General features: G+C 37.4%; 1 protein-coding gene across 5 annotated transcripts; it reads left to right on the top strand.

Moving 5' to 3' along the window:
* Positions 1-3429: 3429 nt before the first annotated feature.
* On the top strand, positions 3430-21398 carry LOC139946505 (uncharacterized). 5 transcript variants are annotated; one of them, XR_011787255.1, is made up of 5 exons: positions 3430-3488; positions 5650-5889; positions 7238-7372; positions 16092-16207; positions 21158-21255. XR_011787255.1 is itself a non-coding variant. In XM_071944188.1 (4 exons), the coding sequence occupies exons 2-4, from the start codon at positions 5752-5754 to the stop codon at positions 21245-21247; spliced, it is 363 nt and encodes a 120-aa protein (XP_071800289.1). In that variant the 5' UTR covers positions 3430-3488; positions 5650-5751; the 3' UTR covers positions 21248-21398. The 5 variants fall into 5 exon arrangements, 3 of the variants coding, with proteins under 3 accessions (XP_071800289.1, XP_071800292.1, XP_071800290.1); XR_011787254.1 differs by having other exon boundaries at positions 16089-16207; XM_071944188.1 differs by lacking the exon at positions 16092-16207 and having other exon boundaries at positions 21158-21398.
* The last annotated feature ends 810 nt before the right edge of the window (positions 21399-22208 follow it).

Genomic DNA, 22208 nt, shown 5'->3' with positions numbered 1-22208 from the left:
AGTACAAAGCAATGTGAGAATGTGAGTAACGTAGTTTTTGAGAAAGGGGTAATTTTCTCACTCAAACAAATACTTCAGTTGAAGCCTTTTGTTAGGCATATGAAAACACACAAAATTTGTGGAACAATCGTGTTTTTTTTTGTCATTATTTCTCAGTGTAACTTCAATGACCAATCAATTATTGATTCAAACAAAATGTTCACAGAGTTTGTATTTTATGCATTATGTTGGGGATACTGGCCGTATTTTGATTCTACTATACTGGTGCCATATCACTTGATCCAGTAGAGGGCCATAAAATAAGAGCTATATTTAGCACAGCCAATACAACTAACTAAATTACTAAAAAATAATATAAAAGTGTATTTTGTCGATGCATATGAATTCTTTACTCACTACGAAATAGACTTTACCTTACTAAGGTGTTCATCTGGTTTAAAGGCAGTGGAAACTATTGGTAATTACTCAAAATAATTATTGGCACAAAACATTTCTTGGTGACGAGTAATGGGGAAAGGTTGATGGTATAAAACATTGTGAGAAACGGCTCCCTCTGAAGTGCCATAGTTTCCGAGAAAGGAGTAATTTTCCACGAATTTGATTTCGAGACCTCAGATTTAGAACTTGAGGTCTCGAAATCAACCATCTATTAAACGCACGCAACTTCGTGTGACAAGGGTTATTTTTCTTTCATTGTTATCTCGCAACTTCGATGACCGATTGAGCTCAAATTTTCACAGGTTTATTATTTTATGCATATTTATGTTGAGATACAGCAAGTGACAAGACTGGTATTTTACAATAACCAATAGTGTCCATTATCTTTAATATAGAAATTAGACACTAACAACACTTCTAAAATTCACTGTACTTCTTTAAAAGCAGAAATTTTGCAATCCATTTGAATGTAAACATATAATGCGATTGTTTTCTTTCATGCATTATGTAGATGAGTAAAATTTAACTCGAATTTATTTACCGTGTTGTTTTGGGGTTTTTTGTTGGTATTTTTTGCACATTGGTTCCCCCAAAGTAACTTTTTTTTATATTGGAGTTGCACCCCAGCGTAGTTCCTTGACTCAATGCGAGGCGCACCAGTCTACTGCATGCTTTGTGTTTCACTGTCCACATGTGCTAGTGTGGGTCAGTGATGAGCAGACCTAGTTGAAAAGTTTTCGTGTCCTCCAAATCTTAAAAGTTTGGACATCAAGTTGCTGTATTTTCCTGTTTGCTAAATAATTCTTGGTTATTCATGATTCAATTCAATTCAATTCAATTCAATATACATTTATTTCCACAAAACATTTCCACAATAGTTACTATAGTAATTTTCACAGGTTTATTATTTTAATCCCTTATTTTAATTCCTCAATCCCTTTCCCCCTCTCTTTTTCTATAAATGGATATGTATTTGTTTGTACTTGTTTTATGCCTCTGAAGAAGGTCCGGTTTGGATCGAAAGCTAAGGCCATCTACTCTATTCATTATATTGCAATACATACAGGTGTATATAAACGACAGGAAAAAAAATAATAAACTGGCGGAAAACGCGTGGAGGGAAGGCCAAAAAAAAGCCAGGTAGCTTGTAGCGGCTTGCCTTTACATAACAAAATAGATAAACTAAAGGTACATGCTTAGGACAAAACACAGACGAAACAGACAGACAGACAGACCGTCAGACAAACAGACAGACGGACAAACAGACATACATACATGATTTGTTCTGACTGTAATGTTTCGCTTTTAGTGCTGTGTTGGGTTTATTGCTTTTTTTTTTTTTTTTTTTTTTTTTTACTTTTGGTTTTAATCTGGAGTTGACTGGCTTCAAGTGAACTTTTCTGGATTATTCACACATCAGTGTTCAAAGTTTAATTAAAAGTTCATGGTTTAGTTTGAGTGCAAAAGGTAGTGTTCTTGCCCCAGTTATTTCAGGAAAATCTGCAACTCTTCATTTAGATCTTTGGTCCTCATTGCAATTCATCTGGCTTTATTAGTATTTTTCAAGTGAACCATTTTTCGTGGTTACACATACACCTTGTTTAGTTTAAGCATGAATAATTCAGTTAAAGACACTGGACGCTATTGGTCATTGTCAAAGACCAGTCTTCTCACTTGGTGTATTTGAACATATGCACAAAATATCAAACCAGTGAAAGTTTTAGCTCAATCGGTCGTCGAAGTTGCGAGATAATAATGATAGAAAAAACACCCTTGTCACACGAAGTTGTGTGCTTTCAGCTGCTTGATTTCGATACCTCAAAATTCTAAATCTGAGCGGGTCTCGATATCAAAATAATTCGTGGACAATTTCTTGTTTCTCGAAAATTACTTTACTTCAGATGGAGCCGTTTCTATCAACAGCTCCCCATTACTCGTTGCCAAGTAAGGTTTTTATGCCCATATTTTAAGTAATTACCAATAGTGTCCACTGCCTTTAAGACCAACCTTGTGTATGGGCGATATCCTTGTTGGACTGTCATTGCTCCCAGTCTCTTTATAGAAACAATACAGAATTGGTTTCTGCACCAAAACAACTATTGGTTGGCACCTGTAATCCACCATACATAGTTGAAATCTGTATAAGTTTGAGATCGATCGGTCATCTGGGTCGCGAGAAAGTAGTAAAACACCGATTACACATAAAAATCATTTTTGCATGACATCGATTAAAAAAAAAAAACGCTCATTGGGCGATATACTCAAAATAATGGTAAATTTGTTTGGTTTAAGGCTATTTCTTATCAACATAATATGACATTTCAGACATAAATATTTCAAGGTTAGTTTTCTATTAGGCTATCGTCATCAAAGAAGACCATAACGTTTAATCAAATCTGTGACCTTAGACGATTTTTTTTTCTTATAAATTGCGTAATGTTCCTTGAGATTTCAGTGTATAAAATGTCATACTATTAATTTGGTAAGAATAAATACAACCAATTTCTCATTTGGAGCTTATCGCTTGCGTTTTCGAGTCCCATTTTGTTTGAATTCAGCCCTCTACAAAGGAAGCGGGCGGCGCGGTGCGGACGCTTAAAAGTATTTCGTTTACTTCGCCTAAAGCAAAACGTGCTTGACAAGTAGACAATTATTAATTGTTGGTCACAATTAGAGTGCTATTTTAATAAAAAGTGCACTTCTAAAAATAACCTTGAGAGAGACCTAATCGACTATGGACATGTTTTTTTCTTTGTGGTTTTTGTTTTGGATGGTGGTATCATAGGTAGAATGAACACTAGATCAACGGTTGAAACTGCATTATGCCTTTACACTGTGCTTAACATAGAGGTGGTGTCTTCTGCTAAATGCAGTTCTGTCAGTTAGTTCCTTCCTCCATTGTTGAAAAAAGAAATAAGATAATATGGAACAAAAGTTGTAAGGTTAACGCAAACCACAAGAGGGCGCTACACACACGTTTGTAAAGCATGTAGCAGTCAAAACAGAAAGTCAACATGTAGTACCTGCAGTGCACGTCCACAGAGTTAGAGGTTGGTGTATTTCGTCCTTTATAAAATATATGTTTTCTTCATTTCCTCAATTTATTGTTACTGAAACATATCTCTATGAATGTAATGTATAATGATTCTGTTTTTCCTGTTGTGTGAGATTGTAAATAACGGTTATAATATTTGACAAGTAACACTCTTGACTCTGCCAGAGTGAGAGTGCATGCTGCATCAATTCATTACGGTCGCACTAAATACCGACAACTCACAACCCCTCACGACCCCTCACGACAACAAGTTTTAAATGCACTTTAGCAGAACATTTAAACATAAGTCAACTGTTAAATATATGCACAAGAGTCATATGCATCTGAAACATCTTCAAACTGTTGACAAAATTGTATTTTTAACTGTAAAAAATGTGTTTTTTACCCCGAATTGAGAAACGAACGGAAATTCGCCATGTTGTCGTTCGACGTACTTGGACGATTCTATTACACTGCAGGGGGCAGGGAAAATTTCTGAGGGCCGAGTTGTATTTTTTTAGTTTTGGTTTGAACTTTGAGCTGCTTTTTTATTCTTGTTTTTGTTAGTAACTAAGCCGCCACTCTGGAATTTGAAGTTAAAATGGAGAGTCACAAAAAGTGGTAAATCATCTTGCATTTAATCACCCCTGCAGTGTAATGGAACCGTCCAGTACATCGAAATGGCGAATATTTCCGTTCGTTACTAAATTCGTGGTAAAAAACACTTTTTTTACAGTTAAAAATACAACTTTTTCAACAGTTTGAAGATGATTCAGATGCATATGACTCTTGTGGACATATTTAACAGTTGACTTATGTTCAAATGTTCTGTTAAAGTGCATTTAAAACTTTTTGTTGTGAGTTGTCGTGAGTTGTAGGTATTTAGTGCGACCCATTCATTATGATCATTCATGTTCCTGCAGCCTAGCCCACCTTGTTGAGCTGTAAATATGAGACCGATGTTAAAATCGGAGCCATTAACAGCTCAACAAGGTGGGCTACCTGCATCCTGGATGATTCTACTGCAATCAGCCAGCGAGTGAATTTCCTCAATAGAATAGAACAACAACAACAAAAATAAAATAAAAGCTATATTTAGCACAGCTTTATACACCTATACTAAATTACTAAAATATGATAAAGGTTTGTTTATTGTAGTTGCGATAACGTAACCCTCCTCCAGACGTCGGCCAGCTGATGGCCGTCTAGCCCCACTTGTGTGGCCAAGGATTCAGCTATCTTTTGCCACACAAGTAGGGCTAATGGCCGTCAGGAGGAGGGCTACGTACGTTATGGCGACCGTCGGGAGTAGGGTTACGTTAACTAGTTTTGTTGATGCATACAAATTTTTCACTAACTACTAAAGACTTTACTTTACTAAGATGTTCATCTGGTTTAATTCCAAATAAGATACAGCATTTCTAACATTCAATGTACTTCTTTTAAAAGTAAAGCACAAATTTTGCGGTTAATTACTTTAATCCATTTGAATGTAAAAAATATTCTTGGGCAACAGGATTGTGGTATAAGTCTGCAGGAAGAGATGAGAAATTCTGAGGTTGTCTTTCAAACAGGTAACATGTCAAAATCTGTTGCCATTCAACCAAAATTCATTCAGATGCTTGAAGCTTCCAAAACTACAAACAGTTTCAAGGTTCTAGTGTGCAAGAAAGAAAACAAATGTGAACTTGTTTTCTTTCATGCATATGCAGGAGTGAAATTTAAAGCACTTTATGTAATCCACCGAATACATAAGCTGACAAACCTGGAGAAGTCTGAGATCAATCAGCCATCTGGGTCACGAGAGAATAGTGAAAACCGATTACAAATTTTGCATTGCATCGATGCCAAAATAAAAATGATTAAAATGCTCACTGAGCGATAAACTTTAAATATTACATTTCAGACAGAAATATTTCAAGGGCTGTTTTCAACTATCATCATCATTAGACAGTGTAAGTTTTATGCAAATCTGTGATATTCATGGTTTTTGTTTCTTACCAATTCTGTAACGTTCCTTTAAGTTAACCCTACAATATACAATCTAATTCTAAACCATCTATTTTTTGAAATAAAAACTGTGAAAAGTTTTCAGTTGACGCCCTTTTTATCTAATAATTTTCAGTGTAACTTCTTAAAGTTTAAAGTGACGATATTACGTTTGTAATCTCCAACAGGTCATGCATGAAGATTGTTGTTATGGTTGGAGTAACGAGCCCTCATATTCTGACGGTAGTGTAGTGTGCGGATCGTACCATCCCAGCCAGATGCAGTGAGAAATGGCCGTCTGCTCTTGTCGAACTATTATAGCTACACTTCTCTGTCTTCTAATCTGTGGTGACTACTTCATCTTGCCCTCAGATGGGAAAGTGATTTACAATTTTGTTTACTATTCCTACAAGAAGAAACCCAAACTGGTAAGGATTTGCCATTTATTTATTGTGCTACCTTTTGAGGTCTTAAACAGACGTTTAAAACCAGCAGGATTGTGGCTGTGTGACGGCAGCGACCCTGCAAAGTTTTAAACGGAAGTTTAAGAACCAGTCACTACTCTTTTGTTCCCATTCATAAATGCTCTTTTGTTAAAGGTAAAACAGCTTTACAATTTTAGACAATCTGCCACTTGTTTGCAATATGTACTAGCCTACTCTATTGAACCACACATGCAGCCACATGTTAAAGCCATAGAGTTATATATATAAGAACTGGAGGGCGCACTGGTCTATATACGCGCCCCGGCATGCGCGCAGGCGGCCATTTTCTAAGTTGACAAAACAGGCATTGCTTAGCGTGTGTTTGTGTGGCCATTTTGTTTCAATAAAAACAAACTCAAACGTGTCTTTCAATCAATCAATCAATCAATCAATCAAACGAAATTTGTATAGCGCCTAAATCAAAAGTTTGCTCAAAGGCGCTGAGGCACAGAAGAAATAAATAAGTCATTAATGGTAGGCATCCTGAAACAAGTGGGCTTTCAGAAGTGACTTGAATGTTTTGAAGGATGTTGTGTCCCTGATGTGATTGGGAAGTTTATTCCAGAGTTTGGGTCCATGTACCGAGAAGGCTCTTTCGGCAGAAGTGATGTGACTTGTTTTTGGAACTACAAAGTATGGTGAACAGGAGCTGTTTGACCGAAGGAGTCTCCATTCAGCACCAACTTGCAGAATGTCTATGATGTAATGAGGGGCTTGTTGATGTAAGGCCTTGAACATGAGAACGATGACCTTGAAGTCGATCCTTTGTTGGATTGGGAGCCAGTGTAGTGTGATGAGTTCCGGGGTGATAGAGTCGAACTTGCGTTTCTTTGTGATGAGTCTGGCAGCTGTTCGTTGCACGTTATATATCCAACACGCGTACAGAATGGCGCGCGTGTGTCTCCTTGCAGTCCCGTCACGTTTGTGCAAGAAGCATCACCAGTGCGCCCTCTAGTTCTTATACATAACTCTATGGTTAAAGCCAACCAGGGAGATGTGGATAGATAAGAGGCATGATTATAAATCATGCACTTGGGAAGGGGCACAGCTATTCTCTGATAAGGGGACACAAAATTATGAGGAAACCTGAATTTGTATTGGAACTTTCAAAAGGGCACCACAGCAAAAGCACAGGGCACCATTGCAATCGCTGTTGATGCCGCTTTGCTCATTTTGAGACTTGATAAATTATTTTATAGACATCCACCACCATCTTTTTTGAATGTGTGAAAGCGTTTCTCATTTTCTCATGAACAGCATTTCTCATATCTGATAACATTCTTTTATTCAGGAACGTCAGTTTAAACTGAGCATGAGGCAATGTGAACGATACGAATGCAGTCAAGAACAAGGGCTGGAGCTGGTCAAATGTGCAAGGATATGTACAGCTGCAGAGTGCTACATGGAAATATACGGCCATGATGAGGTATGTTATAAGTGCAAGGGAAATGACAAATTCAATTTTATAAGCATGTTTGAGATGTGGTGGACACAATGGTTTGACACTGTGGGTAAAATTATCAGTATACACCCAAACCAAACAGTGCACTCCTATAGACAATGTGACCTATGTTTACAATCAAACCGCCCTCTATTGACAAAACACTGTATGCGTCATATTTCGTCAGGCAAAAAGACGCCTAGTCATGGTAAGATTGCATACACTTGCTGGCTGCATAAACACAACAGTTTTGCCTGGCGGTATTCGTGCGAATCATGTTATGGTTCGAGTGACGTCAGAGGTCACATCGTCTATAAGTGTCCACCATATCTCAAAAACGCTAATTATGATGTTCTCAGTTTTCCAATGGAATGAGTCCTCATGTGAGTGGAGGAAAAGTTGTGAATCTCTAACTTCAGAAGATTTCAATTTAGACCTTTTTTTTTACATTATTATAAAAGGGTCTAATTGCAATTTGTATTTGAAACTCTTCCGGTGCAAATTTGTCAAGTGGTAAAAGGCACTGGACGTGTTTGGTAATTGTCAAAACTTGGTGTATCCCAACGTATTCATAAAAATAACAAACCTGTGAAAATTTGGGCTCAATTTGTCATCAAATTTGCAAGAGAATAAAGAAAGGAAAAACGCCCTTGTCGCACTACTTTTTGTGCTTTCAGATGCATAATAAAAGGCTTCAGCTGCAAAGTCTTTAATATGTGAGTGAAAAATTACCTTTTTCCTCAAGAACTACTTTACCTCAGATGGAGCCATTTCTCACAATGTTTAAAGGCAGTGAACACTATTGGTAATTGTCAAAGACTAGTCTTCACAGTTGGTGTATCTCAACATATGCATGAAATAACTAACCTGTGAAAATTTGAGCTCAATCGGTCATCGAAGTTGCGAGATAATAATGAAAGAAAAAACCACCCTTGTCACAAAGTTGTGTGCGTTTAGATGGTTGATTTCGAGACCTCAAGTTCTAAATCTGAGGTCTTGAAATCAAAATCATGGAAAATTACTTCTTTCTCGAAAACTATGGCACTTCAGAGGGAGCCGTTTCTCACAATGTTTTGTACCATCAACCTCTCCCCATTACTGGTCACCAAGAAAGGTTTTATTTAATTACCAATAGTGTCCACTGTCTTTAATACTCTCAACAGCTCTCCATTGATCGTTAACAAGTAAGTTTTTATGCTAACTATTATTTTGAGTAATTACCAATAGTGTCCAGTGCCTTTAACTCACTCACTATCCATCACGCCAGTTGCTTTGTTTCAAGTTTCCTCTTGGAGTGCATTCCGAGTGATTTTAAACCTTTTCAAGCATGGTATTGCCTTCAGAAGTCCCTGGCGAAAGCCACGATACTGCAATGTGTAGATAAACGGATTAGCACACATGTTAAAGAAAGCAATGCAAACGGTGACTCCATAAAGCAGAACATCAAAATGCTTAAAGTTATTGATATTGTAGTAAGTATAGAGGACCTGGTTCGGCAGCCAACACAGGGCAAAAGTTGTGCAAACGAGAATCAAAGTTTTAATGATGTTGCGGCGAGCATGCTTGTTCTTTGTAGACAGTTGTCTTAACTGGATAAGTGGAGTTTGATCGTTTGAGGTGTTATGCACTGGCCGCTCTCGTAGCTGTCGATAAATTTTGATGTAAGCAAAGACCATAAGTGCAAGAGGAACTAGGTATGCCAAAGTCACCAGTGAAACAGAGTACACAATTTTACCTGTGTGCGTTTTAAATTGCCGTAGTTTACAGTGGTTGTCTTTCATTGTGTGTAACACAATAAAATAAGATTCAAATAAAAAGCCTCCAAACCAGGGAAACATGATCAAGAGAATGGACTTGGGCCATATTAGACATGGCCGGTTCTGGTACTTTATGGGATGTATTATGGCATAGTAACGCTCATAGGTGAGGCAGAGGAGATTAAACGTAGAGGTCATAGTTGTGGCCCAAAACAGGTACTTTGAGTTCCAGATGAAGCACACAAACCACCCAGTTGATGTGGTCGTTAAAGAGGGTTGAGGCACGAGGAAGCACAAGATCAGCAGAATAGACGCTACCAGGTCAATCAGTGACTGATTTATCAAGAGGATGTTTGTGTTTCCACGGCCCGATTTAACCATGTAGGCAAGGACATACATTGCCACGCTGTTACCGAGGATTCCGAGACCTGCAATGATATAGTAGACGATCCTCTGGGCTAGTGTGAGAGGAATGAAATCTGGCCCATAGTCTTTCAGAATCACAGGTAGAGGAATGACATCGGATCCATTGTCCTTAAGGATCACTGACAGAGGAATGTAACCTGGCTCCTGGTTGGTCATTTTGCACGGCACAGAATTTCTTGAATCTTGAAGAAGGCAAACAAGTTCAGGCACAACAAATGTAAATTTATGTTGTATGCTGCAAAGCCTCTCTGTACCGTACAGCTTTGTATGTAGTGCAACAGCTTGCAGAACAATCAGTAGACTAGAAATCTTGAATCTGGAAGGCAAACAAGTTCAGTCTCTAAAAAGCTTAATTTTGGTGTATAGATGTTTAGCATGCCGTTATGTACATTACACGTAGTTCATGGTTCAACAGCTTGCAGAACGATCAATAGATTACTCTCAATGTTCCATCCATGAATGTTGGACACAGTTCAACAGTGCTAACTTGCACAACAATCAAGTTAAGTCAAGTGCAATGTAAATACAGAAAAGCAAATACATGAAATAAATCTTCAAAAATATACAAAATCGGCCATTCAATTCATCGTAATCACCTGGACAACGCTTAATGCTAGAGTTTTCAGCGAAGTTCCTGCATGCTTTTAAAACACACGGTTTTATCTTGTCACCATGAGTGCACATTAAATCACCAAGCATCCATGTGGAGAAGCCAAAAGTAGTGTTTAGGCCGGTCGCATAAACAATATCTGTTGCGACAGCCTTTTGAAACCAGAACCGATTTTTGTCTGAGAGTATCGCTGTGTTGGGATTTATAAAGCTTCCTTGTTCTATTTTGAAAGAAGTCTGTGATGTTAGCTGTAAACGAAACAAACTTTAAGTTTTTTTGTTTTTTTTTACGCTTTCTTTAAATAATATATCTCTTTAGTCAGTATGGTCTTGGAACAAAATTGATTTGTGTGTACTGTATGAAGGTTTTGGTTACTTTTTGAACATATCAATCAGGAAGTACGTACAAGTAGTATGTTGTAAAAATAGGAACTGAAATTTGATCACCAAAACCAGGAAAGAAAGTACAAAGCATAAACCAAAGTCATGCTTCACTTTTGAAAGAAAATGTGGGTGTAGGAAGCATGATAGCACTTAAAGAACACCCACTGACAGTCCTTAAAGGCACTGGACACTATTAGTAATGACTCAAAATACTTTTTAGCATAAAAAAACTTACTTGGTAGCGAGCAACTGAGAGCTGTTGATAGTATAAAAAAATTGAGAAACGGCTCCTTCTGAAGTAATGTAGTTTTTTAGACAGAGGTACATGTAATTTCTCACTCAAATAAAAGACTTCAGGCCTGAAGCCTTTATCGTTTATTAGGCATCTGAAAGCACAACATTGTGCAACAAGGGTGTTTTGTCTGTCATCATTCTCTTTCAACTTTGGATGACCAATTGAGTAAAACAAATTTTCCCAGATTTGTTATTTTCTGCATCTGTTGGGATAGGCTACACCAAGTGAAAGTACTGGTCTTTGACAACTACCAGAGGGGTCCAGTGCCTTTAATGTAACAGTCTTGTGATGTTTAGAGTGCAAAATGAAATGTGGGCAAACGATGTTTATTTTTTAGGAGGAAATAAATGTGAAGTGAGAGTCGTGCCACGATCGTGGTAATAAAAAAAACAGATTGATTTGAGGTACATGTTATCATATTGTCACTGTTTTTTGTGAAGAGGAAATTTGGGGGAAAATCGCTCATTTTGGCAAATGTGTTTTTATACTTATTTTGGATATTATTAGTGAAAGTGACATCACCATTTCACTCAAAATTCAAGTGCTTAATCGAAATAATTTTCTAATAATAATAGCACAAGGACCATTTATCAATCTTCCACTTTTGCGTTTTCACAAACAGCAACATGTACATATGCCACTTTTTACATTGAAGTTCATAGCACTGATTCAGGGCTAATAACACTCTGCGTTTTGAGCTTCTGGGCAATTCCATGAAGAAGTGGACATGACCTCAAAATTTAGAATTGTGTTTTTTAAGTAAAAATTGGGCTTATATTGTAGCATATACATCAAATATTCAGGAAAAAATGGTTTCAATGTCATGTCTTTGCAAGAAAGTTACAAAAAAATAATTTTTGTGCCAACAATATTTTATCATGAAATTATGTGTAAAAAAGTTGTGCAACTTCAATTTACTACTGAAGGGGGAAGATAACAAGGTATCAAATCAATCTAGTCATATTTATTCATTGATTGGACCTACACATTGGCTGCAATCGTCAAAATTTGTGTTTGTGATAGATTCAGACCATCAATCTGTGAAGCTTGTACCCCCATTAAACCTTATGTAACGTAACTAACCAAAACTTCCAATTGTTTCTGCCTGTAGAGAAGGCAATCAATTAAAATGTTTATATCTTGAATTTTCCTACTTGGTGCAATCCTTAATTAAAATAAGGAAGGAAAAATCATAAAAATTGTACCATGTGGAAAATAGAAGCAGTCAAAAACTGTAACGTAACTAACTATGTAACGTAACTAACCGGACCGTAACGTAACTAACCGACATAAAGACTATTAAGATGCTGCTAAGTTGACACAAGCATAAGTTTTCAGCCATGTTGTAGAGTTTAAACAAGTTAGGGAAGTGTGATACTGTTCTTTGACCCACAATTCAACTTGTAGCAATGTTTTGTTTGCCATGTGCCTCATTTTGTCTGTATGCATATTATGTATGCAAGATCCATGCGCAACACCCCTGTCCTACAAGTTCATCTTCTTCAACTTTTGTGGTGAATTTTTTGGGTAAGTTTGATGACAATAAAGTTACATGGTGTAATCCACATGAATTTTATTTTAAGGGGTTATCTTAAAGTTGTATTTCTCTTCTATATACTAAATTAATGAGAGTTTGTGTACAAGTGCTGCATGTGTATAATTCTAACATTGTTCATCAGGTACATACATATGTGTAGTTATAAAAATTGCAATTTTCAAAAAAGTTGATTGACTTTGTTCCTTATTTTTATGTCCATAGATCAAACTGGCCATTTTCAAACAAGGAAAAGCAATTAGCAACACTAAGAAAACATAAAGGCAGCTAGTCACTACAAAAAAAATACAACTAGGAGAAAAAGGCAGTGGCCGTCCAGACATTTTGTGACATAAGAAACAGCGAGAGATTTTGCTGTCTAATCGTCAACAATATCAGCTTGTATGTAAGGGGGAAGCAAACTCATTATAAGCTTGTTGCCCTGTGCAAACAGACCATGGGATGCGATTAGTGTGAAAAAAACAAAAACATTTTGATGTGCATCTCGTAGAGATTTTTTTTAGGACAAAGCACAAAAAACAGTAGGACCGGAACGTGTTCAAAAGGTTTAATATTATAATAAGTCTTCCTTTGTACATGGATAATCAAAGGCTTTAGTTATTAATTAGGGAGGGGGTACATGTATGTAGTAGAAGGGCAAAGAGGAACTGGTGTTGGTAGGTCAGGGTGGGGTTAGGAAAGGAGGGAGGGTGTGATGAAGAGAGAGAGACTGCCCATTTAAGCATTAAGCTGAAAAGCATTGTGGAGCGTGACAGCTGTACTTCAAGAGCAGCACAAGATTGAAATTCGCTGGACTTTCTTCTGCACCTCCCATGGCAAAGGTCATGTGGATGGCATGGGAGGGGCAGTGAAGCATCTTCTGTAAAATGGCCCACTCAAAATGTTTGTATCTTCTATACGAGGGACAAAATGATTTTCAAGCTAGATGTGCCAGAAAATGTCAACAATCGCGAGCATTTCAAAATTTCTGTTTAACTGTTAGATTAGTGTCCATGACCAAGAGTCAAGACAAGCGACTCATTTAACATCCTTTCTATTGTTTTGTTTTCTTTGGTATCTATGTAAGAGAGAAATTCACTTGGTTTATTGTGACTTTAAAATACTGCATGGCTTATGAATGTAAAGGAACAAGTTTATATGTTACAGATATAAACATTTTGTAATATATGTGACCTGGGTTAATGATATGGCGAGGTAATGGCTTTTTATACCTTTTTTGCAATTTTGTTACCAAATATTACTTTATTCCATTGTTTTTTGCTTAATTGATTTGTATATAGTGTAGTATTGCATACTAGTTACTAATATAGACCATATTAGAGCTGTGAGTGAAGTACAAAGGGTGTATCACAAATAATATTAGTCACGGACAAAGTGTAACGTAACTAACTGTAACGTAACTAACCATGATTTTGGGGCAATGCCTGGAACTGATAAGAGTTATTTTATTTTTTCCCCTACCAAAACACTTGCTAGTACCCTTGTAGTTATAGAAATAGTAAAGTTTTTTTCAGCTGTACCCTGTTTGAGGAAACTTTTTGTTCAAAGACATGCATTTTTTTTCCATGTCCCTTTTTTGTAACGTAACTAACCAAAATTAAACTGATCATAACAACGGAAAAAATGTGTCTAGAAGTTTGTAATTTTGTTGTATATTAGGTCTAACCAAGATGTAGCCATGGTACAAAAATGGAGACTTGATAGGCTTTCATGTTAATATTGGAGATCACAGAGCTGTGCTAAGCAGCTAAAAGTGTAACGAAACTAACCGTGGAATTGCCCTTCTGAAGAGACAATTTGTGTGAGCTATATACAATATGATATGGAAAGTTTTGCGGTAAAACACCATGTAATGACTATCTCTAATGAGTTGGGGTGGTTCTGAAAAGAACCGTTAGTTTAACTCCTCAATGTAGATAAATTATACAACGTCTACGTAGATACATTTTACTAACACACTCGTTTTTTATGCATTGGTTTTGTATGCAACAGGCTGCACACATACCTTGTTCGCGCAGTTTTTAAGAGGAGACACTTGTATTAAACAGTTAATTACTCATAAATTATACTTACTGTGATTAAAATAACAACATAAATGTATGACCTGACTGTTGACCATTGTTCAAGATCAAGCAGTAGAAATTGTTGCTAAATACAAATACCTGGGCACTATTTTTGATGACAAACTCAGATGGGACGAGAACACCGATTTACTGAGTGTACAGTGCTATCACACATCGGTGTATGGGTTAGAAAAAAAAAAAAAAAATTAATATTCTTTATCCCCGATGCAAATTTAACATCTATTTTAACATTGATTTAGTTGCTAAAAAATGTCATCAACAGTTATATATTTTCTCCGTAAGTTAAAGTCCTTCTCTGTTGACACAACTATCCTTAGTCTTTTTTATCAGTTGTTCATTGAGAGTGTGTTGTGTTTTTTATTCATTTCCTGGTATTTTAACTTAAGTGTAAAGAACAAAAACAGTTTGAGAAGAATTGTCAGACTTGGGTCTAAAATTATCGGAGAGCCACAGAGAGATCTGACCCAGTTCTGTGAGCAACAGGTTCTTAGGAAAGCACAATCGATTTTAACCAGTGACAGTCATGTACTGAAACAACTGTTTCAATTCCTTCCTTCAGGACGTCGTTTTAAACTCCCCCTTTGCAAAACAAATAGAAGGAAGTTCTCTTTCATTCCAGTGGAAACCAGACTTCTGAATGGTTGACGTTTTGCACTTGTTTTCAACTGTTTTCGTGTGTGGGATGTCAACTATTTGGAGGTCTGGTTCGCCACTGTTTACCTGTTTATGTTTTACTTGTTTTGTGGTTCTTAATATTGTACGTTCAATTTTTAATGTTTTTTGAGTGTATTCACTTGTATATAATTGCTGTGGTTTTAACCATTTGTACATATCTGCTTTGTCATTTTGTCAAGTAATCGTTATATTTTATATTTTTGTATATTGTATATTTCTCTTAATATTTTTATATGGAGCTGGTCTACTGTTGTACTTGCCTGTAAAGGATAAATAAAGTTTTTTGAATTGAATTTAATTGAATTGAATTACAATCAGCAATGGTTATGGGGGCCATTTGTTTGGATCATCCTGGGCTGCAAGTGCAACTAGCTGTTAACACCTGAACGTCCGTAAACTTTCTTTCGAAAATGAAGTTTAACTTTGTAAAAGCCATCCTTTCTTCCTGGTTTTGATAATCAAATTTCAGTTCTCTACTGTATATGTAGCACTCAAGATACAACTACTGACGCAAAGTCAACAAGTACCTGAAACATGGAAGTGGAAGTTTTTCTTAGGCCAGAAGTACAGAACTGTTTATTTATAGAACCATAAAAAAAAAACGATAACGCCATTGTTGTTTATTTATAGCTAACCATAAAAACCCCAGATTAAAGTCTGATATTACACCATACTGTAATGTTAGGGACTTTCCCCTAACAGAACAAGGAAGCTGGACACAAACGGGAGTTGTAATAGTCTGGGTTGTACTGGTACTGGCTGTTTTTAAAGGCTAACCACACAGATACATGTATTGTCTGACCATCGGGGCTAAGTGCTACTCGTTGTTTCTCCACATTATATGAATGCAAATTGAATGTTGCTGATGACACTTTGAAACGAGGTAAACAAAAGATATATTGTGTTTTAAAATCAGCAGGAACTTCGCTCAAAGCTCTACCAGTAACTGTTGGAATTGGATGTGATGATTTGAGGACTGATTTGCATATTTTGAAGAATACTAAGAAGACTGATTTGCATATTCTGAAGATTACGGTGAGGAGTGATTTGCATAAGACTGATTTGCATATTCTGAAGATTACTGTGTGGACTAATTTGCATAGGACTGATTTGCATATTCTGAAGATTTACTTTGAGGACTGATTTGCATACTCTGAAGAATATTTTTAGGACTGATTTGCATTTGACTGATTTGCATAATCTGCAGAATACTTTCACCTATTTGTTTCGTTGGATGTATATATTTAGAAGTGTTGGTAGTTCTGCAAGCTGTTGAACTATATAACTTTGTTGCAGAGGCTTTGCAGGAGATCAATTTCATGACATCAAATTACCTTTTCTGTGCCTGAACTTAATTGCCTTCAAGACTCAAGAAAATGACCAACCAGGAGCCAGGTTACATTCCACTGTCAGTGATCCTTAAAGACAATGGATCCGATGTCATTCCTCTACCTGTGAATCTGATAGACTATGGGCCAGATTTCATTCCTCTCACACTAGCCCAGAGGATCGTCTACTATATCATTGCAGGTCTCGGAATCCTCGGTAACAGCGTGGCAATGTATGTCCTTGCCTACATGGTTAAATCGGGACGCGGAAACACAAACATCCTCTTGATAAACCAGTCTCTGATTGACCTGGTAGCGTCTATTCTGCTGATCTTGTGCTTCCTCGTGCCTCAACCCTCTTTAACGACCACATCAACTGGGTGGTTTGTGTGCTTCATCTGGAACTCAAAGTACCTGTTCTGGGCCACAACTATGACCTCTACGTTTAATCTCCTCTGCCTCACCTATGAGCGTTACTATGCCATAATACATCCCATAAAGTACCAGAACCGGCCATGTCTAATATGGCCCAAGTCCATTCTCTTGATCATGTTTCCCTGGTTTGGAGGTTTTTTATTTGAATCTTATTCTATTGTGTTACACACAATGAAAGACAACCACTGTAAACTACGGCAATTTAAAACGCACACAGGTAAAATTGTGTACTCTGTTTCACTGGTGACTTTGGCATACCTAGTTCCTCTTGCACTTATGGTCTTTGCTTACATCAAAATTTATCGACAGCTACGAGAGCGGCCAGTGCGTAACACCTCAAACGATCAAACTCCACTTATCCAGTTAAGACAACTGTCTACAAAGAACAAGCATGCTCGCCGCAACATCATTAAAACCTTGATAGTTGTTTGCACAACTTTTGCCTTGTGCTGGCTGCCGAACCAGGTCCTCTATACTTACTACAACATCAATAACTTTAAGCAATTTGATATTACGCTTTATGGAATCACCGTTTGCATTGCTTTCTTTAACATGTGTGCTAATCCGTTTATCTACACATTGCAGTATCGAGGCTTTCGCCAGGGACTTCTGAAGGCAATACCATGCTTGAAAAAGTTCAAAATCACTCGGAATGCACTCCAAGGGGAAACTTGAAGTTTCTATATGAAACCACAAAGCCACTTGTTAAATGAAAACGAGGGAAAATGAGTGAACATCAATGTATGTGGATGATGTCGCATACGCATTTGTGTGCCTGCTTAGGGCACAACTCTATGACGTTTGCCAACCAAAGTAGGGGTCTGGAATCAGTCCACATGCCTGAACATAACTTGTACTTGTACTAGTTATGGTCGTAACAGCAGACTGCAAATTTGTGCTGGTTGAAAGGCCTTTCTTCTTAAAGGCACTAGACGCCTTTCTTCTTAAAGGCACTGGACACCTTTGGTAATGGACCCTTCCCGTGAAATATGCTAATCACATTCACGCATGTGTACAGACCCTGTTGGTTGGCAAACGCCATATAGTTGTGCACTAAGCAGACGTGCAATCGCGTCTGCGTCACGCACCCATTAGCCGTGTGTAAAACAGCGCGATGTTCCCTCATTTTGCCAACGCAATTTACATATTTCATGGGAAGGGTCTATTTGCAAGTCTCACTTGGTGTAACCTATCATGCATAAAATCTGTGTAAAATTTTGACTTAATTGGTAACCGAAGTTGCAAGAGAATAATGAAAGAAAAAATACCCTAACACAATGTGTCTGTGTGCTTTCAGATTCCTAAAAAAAAAGAGTTAATATTTGAGTGAGAAAAATATACCTCATTCTCAAAAACTACATTACTTTAAAGGAAGCCGTTCCTCACATTGTTTTACTATCAACAGCCCTCCATTGCTTGTAACCAATAGTAAGTTTTCATGCTAAAGTAATTACCAAATAGTGTTCAGTGCTTTTAAGTGACTGCTGTGCATTGTACATTTTGTATTCTACTATTAATGCATTGTTTATTTAGTATTGAAAGATTAAATCAGTGCCAGTACAGGAGATCACACTATTTTCGATGTCATTATTTGGCTTTTAAAAATATTTATTGAATTTTTGTGAATGCTCATCCTTTAAAATAGTGGGCCGACCTCCTTCCCGTGCCTCTACTCTATCAGTTAAAGAATGTCAACAAATTTGAATCTCCAAAGATTTCCTTTAGACAGTTTTTTTAAATTTCTGCGCTGCCCTAAAGCTGACCAGAGATGCGATGGGTACCCGCTAAGCGTAAATGGATTTGACGTTCTTGATGAAAATACTAAGCCATTTTTGTTGCCGTATCTCATCAAGGAGACTCTTTAATCAACTGCAACTTTTAAAGATGAATCTCATTGTATCTGTGTTGGAAAATGTTGCCTTAAATTAGCATGAATGCGTATTACGCAAACAAAACCATGATAACACTATCTTTAAAGACTATGGAACCTGACTGATATGACAAAGTGCCTGATGTGATTTGGGACAGAAAGAATAATAATAACAAGATATAACTACAAATTAATTGTACATAAAAAAGTTAAAAAACAGACCTTGGGTTTTGGTGGGAAGAAAAATAATTTTGTATTATTTTTAACACAAAAGACAAAATATCAAAAATTTGACAACAATTTTCATTTACTTTATTTTAAGTCTTTATAATTATTTTTTATTTTAACTGCCTCTTTAAACTGAAAGACAATATCAATTTCAAAATTTGTCATTTTGTGTTGGAAATTTTTAAATATTGACACTTTTCTAAGCATGAAACTGGAGATCCTAAACCATGCAAGTACATGAAGTGAAGGATGGTATTTTGGGAAGGGAATGTGTACAAGCTGTGATCATCAGAAACAAGGAAAGAAAGGCAGTTCCAAAGGTGGTGATTCGTTTCGATAGATACGCTACAATGGGTTTTTATTTTATTAGCCTTGATTCAAGGCTGTGGCGTAGTGTGCCCCGGCCCGGTGCGGGGCACGATTCGACAACAAAAACTGCACACAGTGTATACACGAACAACGTATACATTGTTTGTGCAGTACATTGTACAGCGAGAACAGTATAGCGTAGTCGTGAGTACGGCCGTGTCTTTGTACTTGCAACCTCGCGTACCGTACGTGTACCGTATGCAGATGGTACATGTACATGTACAGTACGTACACGTATGTGTACATATGCTGTACACGTATATGCACTGTGTATGTACATGTGTGTATATGGGGGTGCGCTGGCGGAATTCAGTGATGGGGACTGGGATTTTGCAGATCGCGGCTGGCTGTAGCGCCTTGATCAAGGCTATTATTTTATTGGACACTTTATGCTTTATTTCATGACCTTATGTCTATTGAACTAAATCAGTAATCTTGGCTGTACCATTTTGGTAGTGTACTGCTCAATAACAGGCACTGGACACGTTTGGTAATATTGTCAAAGAGTAAAGACCAGTATTCTCACTTGGTATATCCCAACATCTGCATAAAATAACAAACCTATATAAAATTGGGCTCAATCGCTCATCAAAAATGCAAAAAAATAATGAATGAAAAAACCCACTTGTTGTACATTCTTTGTTGCACAAATTTGTGTGCTCATTATCAAGTACGTTCTTACACTTTATTTGGAGTAACTACCAAACGGTCCAGTGCACACTTACCATAATTTTTTACAAGCAACTTGACTCTCAAAATGGCTTGTATGCCAGACAGTTGCTATCAGCAATAATAATAATAACAGTATTTATAAAGCGCCAAATTGCCAAAGGATACAAGGCGCAGTAGTTATGTGCGACATTGATGCTCGCTATATGGCTGATGCAAGGGGTCATTACACCAAAGAACTGATAGTTCTGATTAAACCTTTTGACAAATTATTGGGTTACTTTTTCTAGCCCATGATCTGCCACAAGACTTTATCTCCACTTGACAACTTGGTCCTGACAATCTGCTGTGTACTAAACACAGCATAGCCCTGAATGGACCAGGTATAAAACACTAGAGAATTGTTGACGAGCTGTAAAATAATTGGGGTAATGGCTTACCTGAAACTATAGTGCTTTAGGAGACTGTTGGCTCCAACCTCAAGCGATTATGCCGGTACATGTTAAGCCCAGTTTATACTAAACACATCAACAAAAGTAAGTCCCCCCCTCATGTCAGAGAAATATTTCTTAATTAGTTGCTTTGGTAAAATGTTTTACCTTAAGATGTTATGTAGAACTGTTGAGGGGGGGACTTACTTTTGATGATGTGTTTATATGCGAATGTGAATTTGACGTGAATTTGACGTGAATTTGACGTCACAACTTTACTTTCGCATCGATGTTCACATGTGACTTGAGAACTGCTGCGAATTATTCGTTGTGAATTTGTGACGTCAACATTTGCTTCGCATTCGCAGTGAGTGTATTCATGTATGAATCGGACATTATACTGCTCTCACAAGAATACTGGCTCTCAAATACTGCACCCCCCCCCCCAACCAAGAATTGAGGCCATAGAGAGCAAAGTCTTGCAGAACTACTCGCTGAAGTAATATAGTTGCATGAGAACCGTTACTCTATCATCGCAAAAATCATTTAACGACTTGCTCACCCGAGGGAAAAAAACAGGAAAGTAACAAAACATACCTGTACATGTGGAAGTTTTAATTGATCTTGCTTTTTGTATTTCTTTGTTTTGTATTAGTTGGAGCATGGAGAGGTTGATGTCAGGTCCTCATCATTTAAGGGTTGCTGGAGAAAAAACGTCTACAGAGCTAACAAGGCTGACCTTTGACCCCAGGATTGTGTCAAAGATGACCAGGTCGGAATGACCAAATTCGTCAGTGGCTGGATCACTGAAGTGAGAACACATAATCTTTTATCATGCCGCCAGCAGCTAGCCGACGAGCCAGCTGCTACTTATATACAGTTTAAGAAAAACTAACAAAGCTGGAGTTTTACATTCCTGAACAAAAATAATTGTGCTTGCAGCTGACCAGCCAGCCAGCCAGCCAGCCATGTAAAGACGGGAATTCCATACATGCATGTATGTAGCTAGTTATGTGTAACGTGTAAGGGGAATTTCCAAGCCTGGAATTTCACATGCAACAAAAACCATTGCCAATCCCAGCCAATCAGTTACAAGGAAGACTGACAACTCCACTTGCCTTACTCTTGGACAAAAACAACCAACGAACACAACCCTTACGTAGAGGTGGCCTACTTATCAATCAGCAACTTTCTAAGGATGGTGAATACCAGCTTGAAAGAATCAGCTGTATTAAGCCACTCAAATGCTGACTATTGGAAACGAGAAAGTAACATGGTGTGATGCAGTCGACGTGCATCGCCCTTGCACAAGATGTTGATTTTTGTTCAGGTGCTTCTCCTCAGGGAGCAACCAGCACACAAAATATTTTAAATAAAACTGTCTGATCGTAGCAAATATTATCGTTGAGTAGGGCGCCCTCGGCTAGAGGTCAAAAGAAGGTTGCTCACTGGTGAATCCTGTGTGCTGCTCGTATGTGGATTTGTTTTAAATTGTTTCATGATTGTTTTACCTCTAAGATGTTGGCATGATGACGTCAATGCACAAGGTCCATCCAGACTCTTCTCAAAGTAAATATACAATTGATTGTAGTTTGCTTCTTGTTACAAATGACCTTTTACTTGTCCGTTATCCAAATTCACAATTTCCTTACCAATTGCAACTATATAACCAGTGTAATATAATAACCAAGGTACATGGTGAGGAC

The sequence above is a fragment of the Asterias amurensis genome, chromosome 13 (genome assembly GCF_032118995.1).
Source record: "Asterias amurensis chromosome 13, ASM3211899v1".
Taxonomy (NCBI): Eukaryota; Metazoa; Echinodermata; class Asteroidea; order Forcipulatida; family Asteriidae; genus Asterias; species Asterias amurensis.
The sequence above is the reverse complement of the archived record's forward strand: the minus strand, read 5'-3'. Positions and strand labels throughout refer to the sequence as shown.

What these genes read in the sequence shown, in the direction of transcription:
- LOC139946505 (XM_071944188.1), top strand. Translation starts at nt 5,752, where the DNA reads ATGGCCGTCTGCTCTTGTCGAACTATTATAGCTACACTTCTCTGTCTT. An exon ending in ACAAGAAGAAACCCAAACTG is followed by an intron (nt 5,890 to 7,237) that starts GTAAGGATTTGC and finishes TCTTTTATTCAG; the next exon opens with GAACGTCAGTTTAAACTGAG. An exon ending in AAATATACGGCCATGATGAG is followed by an intron (nt 7,373 to 21,157) that starts GTATGTTATAAG and finishes GTTTTGTATTAG; the next exon opens with TTGGAGCATGGAGAGGTTGA.